This window comes from Besnoitia besnoiti, chromosome V (assembly GCF_002563875.1).
Source record: "Besnoitia besnoiti strain Bb-Ger1 chromosome V, whole genome shotgun sequence".
NCBI lineage: Eukaryota > Apicomplexa > Conoidasida > Eucoccidiorida > Sarcocystidae > Besnoitia > Besnoitia besnoiti.
Genome location: NC_042360.1, coordinates 2,525,848 through 2,548,097, shown reverse-complemented (window position 1 = coordinate 2,548,097; position 22,250 = coordinate 2,525,848). Strand labels below are relative to the sequence as shown.

At 57.0% G+C, this 22,250-nt stretch overlaps 2 protein-coding genes and 1 non-coding gene across 3 annotated transcripts; 1 reads left to right on the top strand and 2 right to left on the bottom strand.

Moving 5' to 3' along the window:
• Positions 1-409: 409 nt before the first annotated feature.
• On the top strand, positions 410-7,007 carry BESB_061880 (uncharacterized protein; the record flags this gene model as incomplete). Its single annotated transcript, XM_029364602.1, has 7 exons — positions 410-1,801; positions 2,152-3,296; positions 3,620-3,726; positions 4,073-4,300; positions 4,912-4,983; positions 5,405-5,451; positions 6,519-7,007. The coding sequence occupies 7 exons, from the start codon at positions 410-412 to the stop codon at positions 7,005-7,007; spliced, it is 3,480 nt and encodes a 1,159-aa protein (XP_029219310.1).
• A 3,142-nt stretch (positions 7,008-10,149) lies between these two features.
• BESB_061870 (3'5'-cyclic nucleotide phosphodiesterase domain-containing protein) lies at positions 10,150-21,285 on the bottom strand (the record flags this gene model as incomplete). Its single annotated transcript, XM_029364601.1, has 17 exons — positions 10,150-10,249; positions 10,830-10,920; positions 11,249-12,024; positions 12,584-12,717; positions 13,469-13,651; positions 14,199-14,285; positions 14,698-14,805; positions 15,166-15,271; positions 15,522-15,885; positions 16,267-16,504; positions 16,879-16,948; positions 17,304-17,392; positions 17,793-17,897; positions 18,200-18,299; positions 18,668-18,947; positions 19,395-19,701; positions 20,518-21,285. The coding sequence occupies 17 exons, from the start codon at positions 21,283-21,285 to the stop codon at positions 10,150-10,152; spliced, it is 3,906 nt and encodes a 1,301-aa protein (XP_029219309.1).
• Positions 13,137-13,209, bottom strand: BESB_063790. Its single transcript has one exon. It is a non-coding gene; the product is annotated as a tRNA-Ala (tRNA).
• Positions 21,286-22,250: the final 965 nt, after the last annotated feature.

Below are 22,250 nucleotides of genomic sequence, written 5' to 3'. Positions count from 1 at the left end.
TACATGAATATTGATTTACGTTCAGGAAGCTGCTTACGCACGCGTGCAGCCTGCGATAGATTCCTTAGTCTGTAGCCCTGTATTCCTGCCACAGCGGCGTGTTCTGAGACTCGAGCGGGAGTCTCCTTGCTTCCCTGCGTGACTGCTGTATACCTACCGATCTACAAATAAACGTGTACGTATTAGTATGTATATGTATGTATATGTACACTTATTGGTGGAAATGGTTTTTATTCAAGGGGAATTTGAAAGATTGTTTGCCTGTTTCTGGCGCATGTGCCTCCGGAGGATCAGGTCACCCCCCAGCTAAGAAGGCCGTGCGAGCGAGAACCGCAGAGGGCGCCCGACCTGACGGGAGACGAGAGAGCGCCCTAGGGAGATCCTAAGCGGAGGGCGCGAGAAGACTGAAATGCAGAGTTCGGCGCCGAAAAAACCATCTCGATTTTCGAGGATACCTCTGTGGCGCGCAGCGGTGTTCTGTGCACTGTCGCTACCGTCTCTTTCTCTCTCCATCCCGCTCGCTGCGCCTTCTCCCTTGCTCCGCGTCGCTCCGCGCGCGTCTTCGTCTTCCTTTTTGTCTCCCTCGAACTGTGTTCTGTCGCCGGCGCTTCGCGCTCGGCGTGCGTCGTCTGCTGCACCGTCAGCATCTTCTTCTTCAGCAGTTTCCGGCGCGAGAACCGTCTTCGGCGGCCCCCGCCCGCGGGCGTTCGTCTCCGCCTCAAGGCGCCTTGGCGCTCTTCTTTCGAGCGCGATGGAGCCCCGCTTTGCACCTAATCGTCCGGCGTCGTGCGCCGCGTCGTCGTCGTCCGCCGCTCGCGCCTCAGCCTCGCCGTCTGAAGCGTCGGTTGCGGCAGCGGAAGAGGGCTCTGTCGCCTCGGGAGTTCTTCCAGTTTGTCGCGTCGGCAACCGAGTCCTCGCGCTCTTTTACAACGCGACTGGAGGCCGGAAGAAGCAGTATCTCATTGACTTTGGGGGACGCAAAGAGCTCGCTTCCTCGACGTCTGCGGGCGCGTCTGCCGGAGTTGCGCGCCAGCGAGAAGCGCTCGAGTCGCGCGACGGCGAGGGCGAGCGCGACGGCGAGGGCGAGCGCGACGGCGAGGGCGAGCGCGACGGCGAGGGCGAGCGCGACGGCGACGCTGCGACCCGAAAGCACGCAACCAAGCGGAAGCGTGAGGCGAAACTTCCTCCGCGCGAGGCTGCGCCGGCGGCCGAGGCCTCCGTCGGCGCAGAGGGCACTCGCGCTGAGCCGCGAGGCAGAACCTGCGAGGAGCTCGCAGGAAAGGAGCGACGCGAGGGCGAACCGACGCCCCTGTCGGCCGCTTTCGAAGTGGCCTCGCGTGCCGGTGCGTCCCACAGCGGCACTCCAGGTTCTTCCCCAGAGGCGCTTGCCTGCGCCGCGACTGCAGGCGCCCACGCGGCTGCCTCTTTTTCGCCTTCGCCCGCTGTTTCGCCATCTCCGCTGGAAGCGAGCCGTTTGCAAGCCGCGCGCAAGCCGCCACGAGGCAGGAAGCAGGGCCCTGAGTGGGAGGCGGACGAGGCGTGTGCGGCGCGCGAAGTCTGGGAGGAGACCGGGGAGTTGTGGGGTCTTGTCTCCAAGTGTCTCCTCGCCCCCGCACTGTCTCCATCGCAGGGCCCGGGAAGGCCCGATCGCGGCCGAGACGCAGAAGAGGCGTCGCGAGGGCGAGAGCTGGCAGACGGCCGAGAGGCGCCGAGGCAGGGAGACCCCGAGGATCTAGCGGAGACGGAGAAGCAGCGATGGAGAATGAACGTCGTGTCCTCGTGGATTGCTTCCCTTCCCACGGTGAGAACTTGGCTTGGGGGGGTCCGCCTTCGCTTGCCTGCTGCGAAACGCCGTTGGCGGTGGTCTTGGAGCTCTCAGCGCATCAATTTCGTGTGTGTGTGTATCGCCGTCGAGAGAATGGCATTTCTTCTTTTTTCCCGCTGCCTAGCTTCGTTTCACACGCGTCCAAAGACATCCTTTCCGCTTCGCTGCAGCTCTATGCAGCTGCCTGTTCGTTGCAAGCGGCGGACTTACGAGGCGGAGGAGTTTTCGGCGTTCCCAGACAATCCGGCTGCGCTTGGCAGACGCGTCTTTCCCCGCAGGCGTCACCTGCGTGGTTCCGAGTGTCGTCTCTTTGTCTTTCCTTCCAGGTTGCCTCGTTCAGCCACTCCAAATACCGCGTGTTTGTCAAGGAATTTCCCGTGTTTTTCCCGCTGCTCTTCATCAACTTGCGCGGGGAAGAAGGCGCCGGCCTCGAGCGGAACCGGCGCTTCGTGTGGGTCGATCTCGACGTCTTCCTCGCCGCGGAGGACGCGCGAGAGAGAGAAAAAACAAGCGAACGAGACAACGCGCGCGAGAACGGGAACGCGCGCGACGAGGCCGCGACGGAGGCGACAGAGAAGGCGCGCAGTGCAGAGGTCCAGGGGCACGGGGAGAGGCCCCGTGAAACCCCGCGCCACGGGGGGTCCGATGCCCTCGCCACAGAAAAGGCCGAGGCGCTCGTAGCCCACTCGCACGCTACCGCAGGGAAGGACGGGGGCTTGCAAAGGGCGGGAGGCGAAGAGATCTCTCCCCCTCTACACGTGGCATTTTCGTCTCTCCCTCCCCTTCATCACCGGCTGAGACATCCGCGACTCGGCGCCATTCTCCGCGGCGTCAGAGACAAACTGCTGCTCCACGCACGAGAGACGGAGCCCGCGTCTGGATCTTCTGCGTCGCGCAATCTGCCTCTCGATGCGTCTCGTCCAGCGGCGTCGGCGCCTTCCTGCGCGTCCGTGGATCCTCTCTCTGCGCCTGAGTCCCTCCTCGCGCTCTTGCTTCCGTCGCGTCTGCGGGCTCTCGAGAGCTCCGCAGCGCTCGAAACATATCTCTTGGCTCACGTCAACGGCCTGCTCGCTCGGTGCCGCGCACTATGCCCCTCCAAACCGCGCGAAGGCAGGCGAACCGACCCCCCCCGCGCAGCAGAGAACGCCGCTCCCGCGAAGAGAGAGACGCTCGACAGGCAGGAGAGAGAGGCGGGCGAGGACGGAAGGGAGAAGAGAGACGCCGCAGGTACGAGGGCGGCGACTTCCGCGTCCGGAGGGACGGACTCGCGCGCGCGGCAGAGCGAACAGCAGGCGAGCCACAGAGAAGAAGAACACGGCGAGGGAGACGGCATACGAAACGCAGGCGACGCAGAGAAGGACGCGTTGCCGCGCGGCGAAGGAAAGGAGGGAAATGGAGACGCAAGCGCAGAATTTCCGAACTTCCACGGCGCAGAAACGGCGCTTGCCAGGCTCATGGCGACGGAGGCATGGTACTGCGACACCGAGAAGACCAAGAAGGAACCTCGCGTCGACCGATAGTGAATAGACTAGATAAAGAGACTGTCTTTTTCTCTCTTCGTGCGGAGAAGAGATGGACTCGAGCCTCAGGGCACCTTTCAATCTCATATAGGATCGTGCTTCGGACCTGACTCGCGCGTCTTGGTCGCCTGTGCTGCGTGTTCCTTCTTCTGTCTCGCCTGGATCGTTCGTTCCGTCCTTTTCTTCCGGCGTCTGCTGCACCTCTTTGCAGTCTGCTTTTGTTTTTTAGGCTGTGGTTTCATCTTCTTTTTTCCATCTTTTCTTCTGCTTGCAGGCGAACAGCCTCCGTTGTGTGGTTAGAGCCGGGGCTGCCAGGAAGGGAGGCGCTTCAGAGCGGCTCTTTGATCGGTCGACACGGGCGGCGGTGCCTTGAGGAGAAGAGTGAGTCTCTCCGGTCTGCTCGAGTTAGCCGGACTCTGTGCCCGCTTGCTCTCGTGGCTGCACACGTGCTTGGTTTACAGTCTCCTCTCGGCTTTCTGCCGCCGTTCTCGCCTCGCTCGTCTCTACAAGTGTCCCTCTCTACTCAGTTGCGTTTCCTTCTGTGGTCCGCATATGTGCCTGGTGCGCCTTCTCCAGTTTTTCCGCTCAGCCTCTCTTTCGCTCGCCGGCTGGCCTCTGCCGCCGTGTGTCTGTGTGTTTTTCGCTGTTCTTTCTTGTCTTATTCTCGTCTCTTTGTGCACTTCGTTTCCTCATGTGGAGCCGTGTGTCCCGTGATCCTGCGTTGCAGCCTTCCTCTCCCTTTTTTCGTTCTGGAAGCCGGTTCTTGCGGGAGAAGCAGAACGCGAGGCGAACGGCGAAACCAAGGAAGCTGAGTGTTTGCCTTCCTCGCCAGCCTCAGTCGACCGCCAGACGAGACAGCGTTTATTGGTGATGGAAGCGAGGGAGGCAAGTGACGGCCGCGTCGTCCTACGGGTTCGAGAAGAACGTCCAGTGGAGGAGCTGCAGAGTCTGCGCGGTGAGGAGTTGTCCAGTTTATCGGGCGTCTTCTGTTTGTCTTGCGCAGCCACATGAGCGTAGGATTCTACGGACTTGCGCATATCCGGTGTCTCAGGCGCTTCTGTAGGCATGATACAATTTCCTTTCTCTCAATTGCTTTCCGCACTCGTCGAGTCTCTCATCTTTCTCCGAGCTCAGTTTGCTGTGCGGATGCCTCACCCAAGAGTTTTGTCGAGTTTCCTTAACCTCGACCCGGGGGGGGGGAGGGGCGCAGGCTGCAAGGTGTCTCATCTCATTTTTCTTGGTTTTTTCGGGTTTTGCCTTCCCCTTGGGGTTGGTGTCCGTGCGAAGCCTTGTGTGGTTTCTGCATCCTCGGATGCGTCGTTCTTGCCATCTGGAGTCTTCTTCTGTTGCCGGTCTCTGCTTCCCGGCCTCGTCACGTGAAGTGCCTGCGTGGGTTCTCAGTGCGGACTGGCGGACGTTTCCCTCTGCTCCCGGTTTTTTCCTCGGCTGTTTCTCGGATTTGTGAGTGACTCTTTCCCTCCGTTATTAGCTTGCGTTCCTCCGCTCTTTTTTCTCCAATATCGTTTGCTTTTTTCCCATGTTCTCTGTTTTGGCGTGCGAGACCAGTGGACTTGGCTGTTGTCGGCTGCGGCGCGGTGACTCCGGACGGCCTCGCGCTGGGGCGCCCGCGCGACATCGGTCAGCTGAGAAGGCAGGGAGAGAGAAGGAGAAAACGAGTTTGAGCAAAGACGCAGAGGCCACCAAACAACACGAACTGGGAAGAGACGCTCAAGACAGCTACAGCTTGAGAGCCTGGAATCGAGCCTTGCAGCCTCTCCTCATAGAGAGAACATACAGAAACGTGAAGGATCGAGGGAGCGATTGGAGACGGAAGGTGCAACTTTCGAAAACCAGAAAAGAAGGCAGTGCAGTGCATCAAGAGCTCAAAGATTTTACAAACCAGGCGATAGCTGAACCGTTTTGTAGGGGTGTTACTCGTGAATCTCAATAAATCCTTCTGATTTGTCAAAAGGGTTCGATGCAGCGTCGGCTCGCTCCCGTATGACTGATCATAGCGCTTCGTCTCGATTTTTCATTTTTTTCTTGTCTCTCGTTTCAGGTCCTCGTGCGCCGGCTGCCGTGTGGACTGTCGCCCACGACTTGCAGGTAGGTAGAGCGGGCAATGCTTCCAAGCTTCCAGCTTTTTCCGCGTATGACGACGACGGAGCGAGGCCGCTCACAGCAGTGAGTGGCCTTTTTCGCATGCGTTTCTGAACTTGTTTCGCTTCTGAGGTAGTAATACGTGAGTTTCCGCGACCCTTCCCGAAAGAAGGCTGCGGAAAGGGAAGCAGTGCATCGTGGAAAGAAAGCTACGCCTGCAGAAATTTCAGAGGGGAAAGTGAAAAAACAGAGCCAGACTGAGAGTTCAGGGTATGCCTGGAGGCATCCTAGGCGGGCACAGAGTCGTGCTGCAGTAGCTTGCCTCTGTGCTCACGATCTTTCCGCTTTAGTCCAGTTGCGCTCCTCTCTCTCTCTCGTTTTCTCCGCACGTGACTGACTGTCTAAGCGCAGCGGTGCCGCGCTTGTTTTCTTTGGCTAGCGCCTTTCGACGTCTTTCTCGAATTCCGCTCTCCCCCTGTCTCTCTCATTTCCTACGTGGCGAGTGGCGTGTTTAATACCTCGTCATTCGTCTCCGCTTGAGTCTGCCTGTGTATTGTCGGCGCGCTCCCCGCAATTGGCTGAGCTGCGAGGAGGTGTTTCGTCGCCACGCTCACCCACTCATAGACTTTTTGCGTGCCTTTCTTTCTGCGTGTCTCTCTGAAACAACGCCTGCGCTGCCTCGGCCCCTTCAGTGTATCCTCGCGGGTTCCACGCGTTTTCTTTTTCTCCCTCTCGGCGCCTCTTTCCTGTGTCCGCCCCTCGTCCTGGTCTCACGCGCGCCCTTCTCCCTCAGAAGAGCCTGTGTGGCTCCTCTTCTTGCACCAGCAGAACCGTCTCCCGCTGCTTCCTTTTTTGAGATATACGATTACCCCTAAAAGCCTCAGCTATTATAGTTTCAAAACCAAATTCTTCACATGAAGAAGTATCCAAAATACGCTGGTTTTCGGTTGCGGTCTATTTCTATGGACCACTCAGACATTCTTTCATATATATATATATTATATAGTGTATAAATATTTATTCTATATCTATTATTCGATTTACCGTGGTTTCCTCTCCCTCGCACCTTTCAGGTTCTGGAAGGCTTCTTTCCCCTTTCGGCCTCTCTTCTCCCACAGTCCTCGACGGACTGCCAGCGCCAAGAGGCAAAGGCCGGAGAAGCCTCACCAGACAGGCGCGAAGAAGGGGAGCGTGGCAGCCTCGCCCGCGAGCAAGCCGCGGAAGAGGAGGACCGAGGCGCCCGCCACGAGTGCCGCGTGGGCAACGGGAGGGCCGAGGTGAAGGCGCCGATACATGCTGGAGCGGCAGACGCGTCCGCGACAGTCGCGCGGCGTTCCGTCGCTGCCGCTCCCCAAGCAGCAACTGACGGCAACGGCTGCGTCCTCAGTCTCCTCACGCGGGCTCTCCGGCAGCTGAACCGAGAGCTGAAGCACGCTCTGGCTTTCGGGGAAGGCGCGAGTGACAGCGAGAAACGCGAGAGGGTGCAAGATGAGGAGAAAAGGGACAGCCGGACGCTGAAAGTCCATGGCATTGCGACACCTTCGCGGTGCTGGGCGACATGAGCAAGGCTGGGGGCGAGGCACACCCAGCGGCCAGCCACGGATAGCAAGCAAGGCGTTAAACAGAAAGAGAAGAGACACGCAAGAAAGAAACCAAGTTCACCCCGAAATCCCGCTTCCGGTATGCCTACAGATGTGTCTCCGGGTATTCTTGTTTCGCGTAGCGCCGCAGCTTGGCAAAGTGTTCGTTTCCCCTTCTCTCATTTCCGCGTGACTCGGTGTTTTTGTATCGGCCGCTTTATGCTCATCTCTTCTGCCATTCCACGACATCTTTTCTCTTTCCCGCAGACTCGGTTTTCTGTTTCGGTATTCGGTTCACTCAAACTGCTGAGTTCGGCGCAGCTGCCTTCAATCTCACTGCATACGTGTATATATATATATATATATATATATTTATTTATACATAGTTATATATGCCAATTTGCTTTTCGGTTAAATGTGTATCCGCGCGCTCGCCTGTGTCTGCTTCTCTCTGTATCTCGAGGTACAAATCGCACCTGTATACTCGAGAGCGGGGGCGAGCACCAGTAGAAATCAAAAACTGCGTGTGTCTACTTACTTACATACGAAGATGTATGAGAGAAGGGGCGCCGAAGGCAGGCCGACGGAGTTGATGACGCGTGGCTCCGCTAGAGTCTGTAGCTGAGCTTGCGAGCAGACAGCTGCGGCGTACATGGATTCTTTTTAATGAAACCGGAGAAAAAAACAAGCAGATAGGTGACCGAGCTTAACGATAGACAGCTGCACCAGCAGGACAGCGTAGCGAAATGAATAACTCCGCGCACTAACAGTTATCTCGCGCACTTTATACTGCGGCTTCCGTATATCTGTTTATTTATATGTCGATATACATATATATATATATATATATATATATATATATATATATATATATATATATATATATATATATATAAATATGAATACATGAATATATTCGCGTGCGTGTGTAAAGACTCTCATGTAGGCAGACTGAAGAAAGAGGCCTACGGAGTGTCGTTGAGTGTAACCACAGGCAGAGGAAGGCGATTTATGTGCGATGACACGCTAGCAACAGCGACGGGAGAGTCGCGACGAGCCAATGGCCCGAGAGCGGCGGAAAGTGAGACACAGACAGCTGCCGTCAATTCTAGACGCGCAGCCACCGAAACGAACAAGGTCTGAAAAGCAACTAGCTGCCGGGTGTGCGAAAGAGCAGCACTCCTCCGCATCAGCCACAGAAAACGACAGCAAGCACTGTTGGGACTTCACGGCCGCGCACGAAAACGAAACTCGCTGTGTTCTGTCTCGAAGAAGAGAATGAGCACAAATGTGAGGTAAAGCTTTCAAAAGAATACATGAAAAAAACGAACCTTCCCAAGTGGCTGACAGGCGACTTGTACTCCCAGGAACGGGGCGGAAAAAAAGGAGAAAAAAGACGCTGAACCTCTCTTCTCACAAGCACTGACGAACACAAGTACGGAAATGCACCTTGACCGTCCTGACACAACTGTCCAAAGCTAATGTGTTGAAACCTCAGGTTTTCTAGTAATACCTCGGCACACGCAGATATATAAATATATATATGCATATATGTGTATATATGTATATCTCTGCGTACGGGCTAGGTAGATATTTGAAGATGGGAGGTACAGATCTCGTTCTGCCTGTTTAGAGAAGGCGTTCATCCCTCACGCAAATTTCTTGACTGGGGGAGCCTAGTCGAGAAATTCACCTTCTCGTCTCCCTCTTCCCTACGTTCCCTGTGTCTCCCTGGCCCCACCACAAGTGCGCATGCAGGGAGAGAGAGTGAAGAGACAAGACACGTCCCCGAGCGCAAGAGCTCTCTACCGGCTGCAGTCGAGAGACGGGCGAAACGTCGGCGCGAAAACGCGAATATCCAGTGTGCAGCCACTGACAAGATCTGTTTCCTTGGCTGTTTGAAAGGCATCCCTCGAAAACACGACTTTGCGGTGGACAGAGGGACTCCCACGCTGCGCAAACAAAGAAACGCGTCGCCGCTTCGGCGCTAGAAAGCTCAGAAGGCATGCCTAGCCCTTGCCATCCTCCTCATGTATCTCACGCCGCCACGCATGCAAACGAAGAGAAACCCACGTCCGTGTGTTTATACGAGTGGGATGCGTATATGCTGCTTCGCAGTCTACGCCAGGAAGTACATCACGCTGTGCGCAGCGGGGCGCAGACGAATGTGTTTTTCGCGCGCGAATCCAAACATGAACTGCCGGCTACCTGTGAGAAAAGGCAGAGAGGCACTCGCGCTCAAACAAACCGAGCATCGCGCACCCAAATGCACGCTGTGCGCCGCGAAGGACTGCGTCTCGCACACCGAGACGCGGAAACCCTGTTCACAGAGACGACTAGATATAGATATCTTGCCGCGTACCGTCCAACGCGGAAGCTTCCACACCGCGTCAGGGATCACACATGCAGACAAATACATGAGTAAACAATTCGGCGCGCGTAACGAGCCGTACAGGCGGTCTACAAATCTCAAGAGAGACAGTTGATATCCCCATCCCTCCGCGCACATGCCACGCGCCTTCGCGGCAGGCTGGGCAAGGCACCGTGCGCGCGTCCTCTGAGGAGTTTCCGCTTCTGTCACCGCGCTCAAAGTCACCTCTTGGGGTCCCATCCCTCTGTGTGCACACTCTCCCGTTCTTGTCCGCTATGAGTCACTCGTTCGCCCTCGCTCCCGCGAATCGCCTTTTGCAAGCGCGGGGAGCCGGCTACAGATATGCGACGCATGTGCTCGTTTCTTGAGACTTCGCGTGTCGTGCTGCTTGCGGCGCCGTGAAAAGAGGGAGAGAGCGACGGCAGACAAGAGACAGGCGCCGGCGGCCACGGGTCTACCTAGCGGATCCGCGATGCGCGCAGAGAACGTGAAAACAGCGTAACTAAAGTCTCCACAGAGATGAAAAGATTTCTCGCTCGCGGAGACCGCGGAAAAGTCCGCGCCGTCTATATGAAATGCAGGAATAGGCGAGTCTCAAACGGGACAAGGAAAAACACAAAGGGCCGTCGCCTCCGCAGCTGCCGAGCTGCCTGTATAATGAACGCGGAGAAGAAGCGACGAGGAAGGAGAGAGCCAAGGCTAGGCGGCAGCGCGAAACGAAAAAAATGCAGTAGTCAAGAAGGGAAAACGCGTCTACTTCTTGTGTGGAAACGAATCCTTGTCGCGCACCGTAACCAGGGACTCGAACATCTTGATTTCAGATCGACCCCCTCTCTTCGGCCGCTGCGGAGGTCTGCCGAGGAACCCACAGAAAGGCAAGCGCCATTCGGAAATGAAGAAAAGCGCCACGTCCACGCAAAACTCGAACGAGTCGACGTGCAGACAAATCTGGACTACCACGGACAGTCACTCCCCGCTCGCCCTGCCTCTCACGTCTCTCAGCCTCTGTGATGCAGTGACACACTGACAGCAGCCCCCTCGTCGGGAACCGCTTTTCGCGACCTTCGCATGCAACTGAGTATGAGGACAGGCGCGCAGACACACTTGTCTGCTGACTCTCCGTACACCGTGCACATGCAGAACCATTCACTTTTTCTCAAATTCCGTTTTTTCCCAAGTTATCCAACCAGGAAATGCGAGCGCGGAAGAAATACTGGGACACTTGCGCAGATACGATAAGAATTTCAGACTTGCATGGGCTACCATCCTGCAAACAGGCGAATGCGCACCGCACATAAACCTAGATAAAGTCATGTATGCGACGACGCGCCGCCTGCAGGCGACCTAGGTGGTGTGTCAAACAGGCATAGGCACTTTTTTTCACAGGCACACGTCGCACAGCCGTCGATTCTCCCTCAAGTTCCTCAACTCACTCATCGAACGAGTTCGATTCGCGCGAAGCGTCTTTCCGGAGGCTGCTGGAGTCTGAGGATTCGTAGCTGCTGTCTTCGTTGTCGGAGTAATCTAAAAACAAGCAGCGCACCGCGAAATGCCAACCGCCTTATCCGCGGGCGCGTACGCCTTCCGCACGCACCACGCGTTCGCATCCACAGAGTGGAGACGGCGCTCTTTCCAACGTGGTGCATTTGAGCCACAAGCTACACGTGAACAGCTCACGCAGGAGGACGGGAGAAGAGCAGTGACAACACGAATGAGGACGGAATGGCCCCCGTGCATCCAGCAGAGGACGCGTCAAAGAGAGGGAATGCGGCGCGTGGCTGTTTCGAGCGACGCAGCGGCACGTATTTCCAGTCTCTGCTCCTCCGCGGCCCTGGGGTGTTTTCTGACTTACCTCCGTGGAAGCTCACGCGGGGCGCCTCTTTGGACGAGCCCTTGCTCTGCTGTCGAGAGCCCTGCGCGCTCTCGGACGCGGCGGAGCTCTCGCGGGTCTGCGACTTAGCCTTTTCAGCGCCTTCCGCGCGTCGACTCGCGACGGCAACGCGCTGCTCTTCTTCGAAGTTGCTCGAGCTCGCGGCGAGGCTCGTGCCGCGCACGGTGTCTCCAGGCCCGCTGGAGCTGAAGGTCCCGAAGCGGCTCTGCGAGGTCCGCGGCGTGTCGGGGACCGTCACTGTGTCTGAGGCGGCGAACGTGAGGTTCAAGCCCGCGTTCGAGGCCCGCCCGTTGCTGCCGGAGGAGACCGTGCTTGGGAGTGACTCGCGCGCCGGCGCGCTCGCGGGGCGCTGGCTGTTCGCGTCTTGGCTGAACTCGACTGATTTCTCGCGCTGCTCGCCGTCGGGCTTTGCATGCTCGCCCTCCTTCGAGTCCGGCTCCGCAAGGTGCTTTCGAATCACATCGGGCACAGAGGAGACCGTGTGCAGCATCGTGCGGCTGCGCCCGGGTTCTGTCTTCTTCGCGTCCTCCGGGCCGGAGGCCGCCGCGTTCGACGCCGGCAGAGTCCGTTTCGGGTGCCCGCGAAGGCCTGCGATCCTGCGGACTGCGTACATCGTGACCGTGTTCTTCTCCGCGCCGTCGAGTGCGGTGTGAGGCGTCAGCTGGATCTCGACGCCCTCTGCCTGAAGTGCAGTCCACTTCTTGGTGTTGATCTCAATGTTTGCGGAAATCTCCGCGCTGCAGAGGCAAACACGCACATCCGCGTCAACCAATCGCTGAGCCAGGAATCACCGCACGCCCCGAAGTCGCCCGACCAAGACGCGCGCCACGACCCACACAAAACCACACCACACAGGCTTGGAAGCAGAGCCGACTGCATGCACCCATATATCACAAATATTCACACACATCAGTCCACTAACGTTCACGTGTTTCCCTCGGCTTCCAGATTCACAAATTGGAGGGCCGGCCGCGCGCAAGCAAGTGAGTGCTCGTATGTCCAGAGACAAGACGATAAAGCACCACACGCCTGCGGAGACAAACCCAGGTTCAACCGTCGGATTCCAACGCACGCGGAGGCGCAGAAGCGGGCGAGCATCCTCGCAACGAAAAAACCACGGCACCAAACGTAAGCACGTGCGCGCGCGCGCGGGGGGGGGGGGGGGGGGGGGGGGGGGGGGGGGGTTGGGGTTTAAGCAGCGCTTCCACTTCACTCGATGCCCGTGTGTCCTGCGTGGACGCGAACGCCATTACGTGAACTCAGTTCAGATTTAAGGTCCCAGAGCCCCGCACTCACGCAACGCGGCCGAATGGATCGATTTCCTCCAGTTCCTTGATCAGCGGCTTGACGACGAACTCCAAGAAACCGCCCTGCGACTTGGCCATGTCCATGTGCTTCTCGCGGTCGCAGAGAGGCGAGACAGCCATGCCCTGAAAAGCAACAACCGGACAGAAGCCGCGAATACGGAGGAAGGTGAGTCTGCCGGAACTGCCAACACACAGCAGACGTCCACCGGAGAAAGAGACGCAGAGGCCTCTGCGAACGTCGCTGGGCTTCAAGCCAGAAACACTGGCTGAGCAGAAACAAAGCGAAATCTAAGAAAACAGGGGCGCGACAAAGGAGAAACTGACAAAAACTGACGCAGGCTTCCCTCAACTGCGCCAAGGCTGAGCCGGAGGGCTCTATCCATACCTCTACGCAGACAAGCAAACGTGCACATAAGGCCACACTCGCACTCCGAGCGACATTCAGCGAAGCATCAAACACGACAGAAAATTCACGTGGAGAAATATGCGCACGCAGACAAGCGTAGACCAGTGGAAACGACTCGCCCGTTGAGTCCTTTCCCTGGACGACATGGGTGTCGATCCGACTGCCTCTCGCATGCTAAGCGAGCGCTCTACCATTTGAGCTAGACGCCCTCTCCGGTAGTTCGAGTTGCCGCGCGAAGTTCTCAGCGCCAGCACTCCACGCGATTCGCACGCTCGAAGCCGCCGCGCCTGACCGCTCTAAACGCGTCCTCGTGCGTGAAGAAACGAGGCAGACACGAGTCGACACGCACCTTGGCGTCGAGCCTTCCTCTCAGCGGAGTTGCATCGCACTACCACATACGCAGACGCGGCCGCGCAGGCCCAGTTTTACACAGACAGAGCGCCAGCACCCCTCCAGGCGTCTCCTCACCTTGGCGCGTTCTTCGTCACCCTGCAGATAGAACTCCTCAACTACTCGGCAGGACCAGTCAAAGTGCTGCGGCCACGGCACGCTGGAGTGTCCTATGTCGGCGACCTTCACGCACATTCGGGCAACCAGCCAGCGATCTTCGACGTTTTTCACGTAGTTGAACTCGGGAGAGCTTCGCCGAATCTGGACAGAGCCAAGAAAATCGCGCCATTGGGAGAGACAAACTTAGAACGGGTTGGGGTCAGGGGGTACGACAGAGCATGAGGCAGGACAAACTCGCGACACGAGGCGAGAAAAACGGCCAACGCAACATACCGACGCGCAGAAACATAAAACAGTGAACAGAAACATAAAAAAGTGAACAGACACGAAAAAAACGTGAATGGAGAGCCAGAGACATGAGACAGTGTGACCGACAGGCTGGAACACTGATGAGAGCTACAACCAAAAAACAAGCAGAATCTGCCGCGAACCAGACAATCGCAAGCACATGTCTCAAACTAGTGGACTGCGCTACTGTTTCGACGCCCTCTTCCACAATGCATAGTTGAAGGTTAGGGCTAAGCATGAGCACCAGTGCAAAGACACGCCTGCACCACGCCCGTACACAGAAAGCATGAATACTCTGTATGAACATATGTTTGCGTATAGCGCGCTGCGAAGGATCGAGAAAAGTTTCTCAACCCAAGAATACAGGCGAGCATCGGTGGCTGGTCTCTTGTTCACCTACGCGAAAACGGGAGATACTCTCGAAGTGTTGCTTCATGTCCGTGGCGAGGATGCACTCGATGAGGTACTGCCGCACGTATCGGAAGTCCTGTAGGCGCGCGCACATTCGAAGGAAAAACAACGCAGATGGTGAAAAGCCTGGTGCCTCAGCTCGACGCGTACGCGCACAGAAGCATACGTATAAATAAACATATATATATATATATATAGTTGAAGCCGTTTTTGAAGTAAATTAACATACATCTTTTGTGAGAGATATAGACATAAACTGCACTGTCTTCTTCGGATCCTGTCTGTTCAGCGGCAACGCAGCGATTGGACAAACTTGGGCACTCAAACACTCGCGAACGCATGTGCGCATCTCTCTGTGTGCGCCTGAGACTTTTACTCTCACAGGGGCTCGTCCCGCCGCACACGCATACACATGCGCACATGGAGGCGGCACACCAAATAAAATATCCCTTCTCAGCTGAAACGTGGACGCGGGGCTCTGTGCTCACGCTGTCTTCGAGGTTGGAGAAAATATTGCATTCCTTGTTTTCCAGCGTCCTGAAGGTCAAGCAGCTGTGAAAGTTCTCGAGTACGGCAATGTCGTTGTAAATGACGGCCTGTGAAGATTCACGCACACGCAGCGACCAGAAAATGCGCCGGGGGTAAGCATAGCGCTCGCCACATAGCGGCAAAAAGCGCCGCAGATACCGCGCGCGAGCGAATAAACAGCGGCACTTCTAAGTACACACCGGCATATACTGTATACCACGCACAAGTGCCAGCATTCGCACGAATGGGTCGATCGGTAGGCGCATTGGCTCTGCGTAATGGCTGAGTCGCGGCACGCGTGCGGAGGAAACAAACTCGGTCGCGAGGGTCTCGAAAGCCTCCGCATGCGCAGAATTGTTTCGCAAAGCAGAAAAAGTAGGTGCAGACTCTGCAGGAAAGCCAGGTAGGCATGCATACGAGGTGTTTACCAGAGGATCGAAGGCGTTGATGAAAAACTGATTATTCCTTCCGGGATGTCCAACGTCGTGGCAAATCGACGCCACAGTTAGGGTGACTTTGTCGACGGAGTTCATGCTGGAAATGCGCATAAGAAACCAAGAAGCAAGCCTGTGAACCCGCGAGGCACCGTGAGGCAAGCGTCGCCTCTCATATGCACTCTCGTCGCGCTCCCTCTCCTCGCCATCCACACGGCGCCCGTAGCTGCTCGTTTTCTTCGCCCTCGCCTGTGTGTCGTCTGTGCCCCTTCCCCCCCTCGTCTGCCGATTTTAGTTCAGCCGCTCCCCCACGCATTTTTCCGCAGTTCTTCGCGTGGCGCGAGTCTCACTTTCTCTGTGCGTTCAGCATTCGCGTGAGGCACTCGGTGAGATGCGCGACTTCGGCGCCGTGGATTTTGTTGTGGTACGGATTTGTGAGGTACTGCGACTGAATCGATGTCAGGAAGCGAATGAGGCGCACGTCCTCGCAGCCCCAGTCCGTGACGAGTCTGCAGAGCAGGGCGTAGCCGACCTCGACGATGATGTTTTCGGTTTCTTGACTCAGCTTGAGCATGTCAAAGTCCCAGTCAATTCCGACAGTTGTGAGCAAAAGATTCGTCTGCTCGGGCATCGGCAGCGTCTTGAAGACCAAGCTGGAAGACCCGCTATCGTGGACGCTAGTCAGCGCGTCGAAGCCTGAGCTGAACTCCAAGCCTGGAAAAGGCACACACGCCGTGAAAACGCGGGGTTACCCCAAGGGGACGAAAGGGGAAGGCACCACCGACGCAGGCCGCAAAACGGCCGCAAAGAGGCAGTGAAGCTCGGGAGCCAGAGCCCGCTCGCGCGAACGTTTCGATGCGCCAACGAGCAGACGTGCGTAGCCCCGTGAAAGGGCGCAGCATTCCCCGAGAGCAGGGACGGCGCCGCGCTCGGGTCAGTTGGCCCAAGCGCGAAGCCCCGAAGAAGCCCTGAACCAGAGAGCAGTCCCCGTCTTCTGCAAGCCACTCGAAACCGCCGCCCGCCCCGTCCCTGCGTGTTCACGCTCGCGCTCTTCTCCGCCCTCATAGCGGAGACAGCCACCGCGGCAGCACTCACCCATTACGGGCCCTGTGGCGCTGCCCTTCGGGCCCACCAGGCCTTGAGAGTCTCCAGTCGGCGTGCTCATTTGACTCGAAATCGCCTGCAAGCCTCCAGAGTTAATGGAAGACCACAGCGAGTCCGGTGCGGCGGAGGCGAGGCGCTTCTGTGCGCCTTTCAGCGTCGACGCCTGAATGAGCTGCGGCCGGCGCTTGTCTGGGTTGTGGTACAGCTCAATGAACTGGCGTTGCACCTCCTGAGAGAGACGGCAAAAACCGATGGGAAACACTCGCGTGAGGGCGAGAAACGCCGCGAGTGGCTAGCGAAAAGGGAGAGAAGGGACACGCAGCAACGCAGAATCGCGGCTGCAGACGCAGAGAAACCAACAAAAAGAGCCTGCAGCGAGCTGGCGACTGGAAGCGGAACAGAGAATCGAGACGGAGAAACGCTTCTCTCGCGCTAGCGTTCCCGGCTGTCGCTACTTGCATGCAAGACCCCGCGACGCGACTCCTTCCCCTTCCTTTTCAGAACGCCCCCCGCCGCGGCACTCTTTTGGGGGGGTGCTTCGAAAGGCCAGCGAAAATAGCCTGACAGATCGACTTCGCACTGGGAGGAGCGTCTTCGCCTTACGTTCGTGCGGGCGTCATCAGTGAACTTAACAGAGTACAAGTTGTCCGTCTGCGTCAGCGTCTCCAGAATGCTGCAAAACACACACGAAAGCCAAGGCTGAGCGTGAGCACGCGGAAAAGAGAGAGATTCAACCTTTCGATGTGTGCCGGGGGGATCCTTACGCGACAAACGAAAAACGGAATCGAAGCGGTCTGCGGCAGACGAAAGTCCGCAAACCTTGCGGTAAATGTAGAAAGTGAGAGACGCCCACAACACACAGGGGACGGCGGCAGGCTGCTGCCCGGTCCCGCTTGCCACCTCCACACTCCCAAGCGAGAAGCAAATGAAAAAAGAGAAAAATCAGCTCCACGGCGAACCACTCCACAAAATGACAGAGACGTGCGCGAAGAAGAAAAAGAGCATTTTCCGCCGTTCGTCGACTTTACCCTTCAAGGAGCTTCTCCATCTGAACGAGCTCCTCCATGACGTCCGCCCGACGCCCGCGGCTCCTCGCCATCGCACACAGTCCTTGGCACTGAAAAAAAAACACGCACACATACCTCTACCAAGTTGATATCTATAGAGGAGTCTGTCGAGTCGCCCATCGTCCATCTGTTTTATCTTATTTACTCGAAACACAAAAAGTAAAGTACAGTTACGGGCTTGAAATCAAATTTAGAATTGTTTAGCAGTTCAAATCACTTCACAAATTAAAGAAATATGTCAGTTGAATGCGAGTACAGTTTGGAGGACAGATGGCAAAGCCAAGACGCACAAACGAAGGTGCATGCGCGCAGCCTCACGCCACGCCTATGCACAATGCACAGAAGTATTTGTCGCAAGCATTGAGGGAGTGCCTTGGCAGAGGGGAGAGCCGCGAGTACAAATGGGCTGCGTGTTCAGCGAAAAAAAAAGACGATTCCCCCCAAGTTTACCTCTTTGACTTGAGAGATGAGTTCCTCCACGGCTGTAGAGCTTTTCTTCTGCTTTTTCTGCTGCTTTATCTTATCGTGCAGCGCCGACAGCCGCTTGCTGGTCACCTGCGGACAGCAGACGAGATAAAGCCACGTATTCATCGGAGTGTTTTTTCACACGGACACCTTGCGGCAAAACATGTGCCCGCCGCATTCGCAGTTACAGACGCAAGGCACGCTACAGAGCACAGAAAATGCTGCGAGAAGGAAAGCTCGACTCTACACGCGAGTCTGTGAACGGTGCTTATACGTATATATGTACTCCTATACGTGTTCGCTAGCGAGAAGGAAGACCTCAGCCACCTGCGGTCCCTGGTATGCGTAGCGAGGCGCACTGACACGCGAATTGCATGTGCGATCCGCCTTACACGCCACGTGCAGATGAGAAGCCGATGTTGAAATTCCTGCGCGTAGCGCCCAGCATAGCCGGCTAACGCGACAAACGTAAAGGAAAAAAAGAAAAGCATCCTGCAGACACGCACAGCTGGCACACATCGTGTGAAGTCAAAAGCGTCCACGCGCAAGGACTCGGCGCACGATCGACCGCTGAAACGAAATGAGCCTACGGATCTGCACGGATCTACGCACGCAGCCGAGCACGCACGCCAGGACTGCAAGGACGCATACATCCGTCGATCCATACGTGCAAAGTTTGAGGAACAGATGCATCACATGTTGTGTCTGCGTGTGTGTTTGTGTGGCCCTGTGTGTGGCTCTGCTCGACGTCTCCCTCACGTGCCAAAGGATCGCCTTCTCTGATAAGCCTGCCTCCCCCCCTTGCCCCCTCGTCCCTTTACCCCCCCCCCCCCCCGGCAGTTGACCACACGGCAGCTTACGCCTCTTGGACGGGAATGATCGTGGGATACGTGGACTGGAGGATAATGAAGGGCAGAGCGCAGATCGGCACCACGATGACGTGCAAGACGACGGTTAATTTCGTGCGCGAGGGCGACAAGCTGTCCATGAACATCATGCCCGTTCCAAAGTGAATGATGATCAACGCGAGCGCGATAATCGGGACCTTGAAAACGTGCAGCGTGCGCTTGATGTATGTAATGTACATGGCGAAGGGCAGCCACAGCGCGTCGTTGATATTGTCCAAAATGCGTTGATCCTCTGCATACGAAGACGCCGCCCAGAACAACCACAGATGTGTGCACACAAAAAGCGTAAACCCTAAAACGAGAAGTCGCCGCCGCGCGCGAGCACGCCTCGAGGGTGAAGGACCCGCAGTGCAGCTCATCAGCCATCGGCGGGAACGCAGGCAGGGAGGAGGAGAGCGGGAAGCGACATGCAACGCAGCGCAACGGCGAAGAAGCGACGTGGCATCCACCGCCAGAAGAGTTTTGGGTCTGGCGAGGCATTTCCCGCGAGAGCCCCGGCAAGCGAAAATGGCGACAACAGTCCCCAAGCAGATACAAGTTTACACATAGGACGCTTGCCAACGGTGAGAGCCCGGGCAGATGCGTCAGCGCAGCGCCGCCCGGATTCGGGGCGGCGCGGCACGCGAAAGTGAAGCCGATACACGAGGACGGTCGCGGGTGTTTCAGACGAGAGCCTTACTAATAAAGAAGTACTGTTGGCGGCAGCTCTTGGCGTTGAGAGAGACGAGTTCGAAGGCGCCCGAGAGGCACGTCGGATCCCTTACGCACGTTTGGACCTCCTCTGCGAAGTTCTCTGGAAATTCTCCCACAGATTCAACGAAGCTCCCGAGGGCCTGGTTCCCTCTCAGCACACGACAGGGCGGCGCGAGCTGAACGACCTCCTGCGCCAGTTGGCTGTGTGTGTCGCCGAACAAGAGTTCGCGCGGTTCGGGCGCCGTCACGAGCTTGGGGAACGTGGCCATGACCACCATCAGCACCGACATCCACTGAGACGCGACGCAGAAACCAGACGCACGCAGAACAGTCTCAGAGCGCCCCACCGGACATGTGAACGCGCGGCGGCGCACACGCACAGAGGCTGCCACGGAGGCCGGGTGTCTCGCCGCTCTCGACGCTGTGCTGCGTCGGCGCGCGCACGGGGAAGGCGCCATTAGGCATGCGTAGAGCACGTAAGGGACTCGCAGGCTGAAGGAACGAGATGAGAGGCGTTGTCAGCTAGGCGCGAACGGAAAGATGGACGCCACGCCCCCCGCGGACACTTCCACCTCTCCAGTGGAGTCCTCGAATCCCACAAAAAGCACGGACACACGCCAGGGGCACGGCTCTACCACGTATAGATAGATAGATCTAGATAGATAGATCTAGATGGATAGATCTAGATAGATAGATAGATCTAGATAGATAGATATAGATATAGATATAGATATATAGATTGATAGATAAAGATAAATATAGATGAATAGAAATAGATAGATATAGATTTGGCCGTATGTCGGCTAGCAGAATAGGGAGGCAGAGAAGTTGCGCGGACACTCTGGCGCGGGGCAGGAGCAGGGAAAAAACGGGGTGTCGCAGAGGCCTCAACCCCTTCTGCAACTATCAGGTGACTACACCGTGTGCACGTGTGTGGTCGGCGATGCACGCGCCGTGCTCGGTCACGATTCCGTCGTCGACTGGATGTCTTTGCTAAAATCCACGGACCTGGCAGCTGGGCGTTCCCGCCTTGACTGATGAGCATCTGCGGATTTCGAATCTGTCGCGCTCTCTGTCTGTCTGTCTCGCCGCGTTTTTTCGAGACGTACCAGGAAGACAAGGATGTACGAGAAGGATTCGTAGTGGCCGCGCGTGCAGGAGCAAATCCCTGGAAAGAGGATCATCAAGAGGGAACCAAGACTGACCCCCAGGTTGACGGCGCAGGCGGCATGGAAGGCAATCCAGGCGCCGGAGGAGTGGTCGCGCAGTTCGATGGAGTCAAAGCAGTAGGAGCCGAGGTACCAAGCCACGGGGATGATGACGAACGTCGTGAAGCAGAGCACGAGGAAGTCGCGTCCGATGAAGAGGTGACCGCATATTTGCCCGTACTCCGTCTCCAAGTTACGGTCTCTGAACCGCAGCGGACAGAGGTGCAAGTACTTCTTGGACGCGCCCGTGCCCCCAGTTTCCGTCCGAGACATCGAGTTGCTAAGGCCCATGGTGCGCGCTTGCGCATGCGTGTACGCTGTGTCGAAGTCCATTTCACTTCGGAAAATATCTAGCAGAAACGCCTGGACGCGCTCACAGATGCGGCCCATACATCCCCGCGCACAGAGGGACTTGGGCGCCGGCGCCGGCGCGCGCGAGGAAAAGCAGCTCATCTCATCGAAGCCGTCGCGAGAGGCGACGTTGACGTTCGTGTCGGAGTTGCCAAAGTCGTCCGCCACGCGCTGCCTCTCCTTCAGTTTGGTGTTTTCGTCTGGCGCGGCGTCGCCGCCTGATTCCAGGCGCGCCCCCATCTCGACGTCCTCCATGTCTCCACGGTCGCCGGCACTCTTCTCGGCGGAAGAGGCCACAGATCTGTGCCGTCCCGGCATGGTCGTGAACGCGCAATTTTCTCCCCTTCTCTCTATTCGACGAAAGGCGGAACCAAACCGTGTCCCAAGCGAAAACGCCGAACTCAACGTGCATTCAAAAGGCCGACTCTCGTTCAGAAGCAAAGGGCCCTCGAAAGCGGGTGCCGCCGCCCGCGATATCCGAAGCGATCGGTCGCGCACCGACGTCGGGGAGAGTTTCTGTCTCCAGGCGCAGCCGCAATCCGCAGAACGCGAGTAACGTACGCTTAACATTCAATCGTAAGAAGCGAGTGAGAGGCAGTATTCATGTACGCGGGAAAAACGCGAGAGGGAGCTGCGTCAAAAGGTGCGATCGAGACAACTGGACAAAGGCTACGCACCCCGATTTTTGGAAACGTGCGCAAGCGAATGAGGGAGTGATGACTCAAGACTGCGGCGCATTTCAAAAAGATATAAGCACACGGTGACGCAGAGCGGAAGCGCTGTCACACAACCCCCGTGCATGTACGATTTACCCACAACAGCGCATCGAACCCACCGAAACAAGCGACTGCCGGCGACGCTGCGGAAGATCCATTCGAAAGGAGACAAGGCATTCCTCTCGACGGCGAAAAAGACATGCAACCAGGAACTACCTGGAGGCCCGTGCGAAGACGGAAGCAAACACCGAAAAAAGAAAACCGTTACATGTCATTACATCACCCTTCGAGATGCAGATCATAGATTTTAACATCTGATGAGTGCGAAGGCCTGTTCTGGCGGTGTTGTCCTTGAAGCAAAAACGAAGCAAAGGAAAAAACGAGCTTCGTACGACTCCGAAACGCCTACGGGAATCTCTCTGACGTATTTCTCCTTTGACATGGGACGCAGATCGCACCTACATCCAATGTGCAGAAGAGATGAGAGATGCGTGGACCTCCTGCGTTTCCAGAGGGCGGCTGCGGCTTTGAAGACAGGCTAAACGTTGTCTGAGTTTATCTCAACGG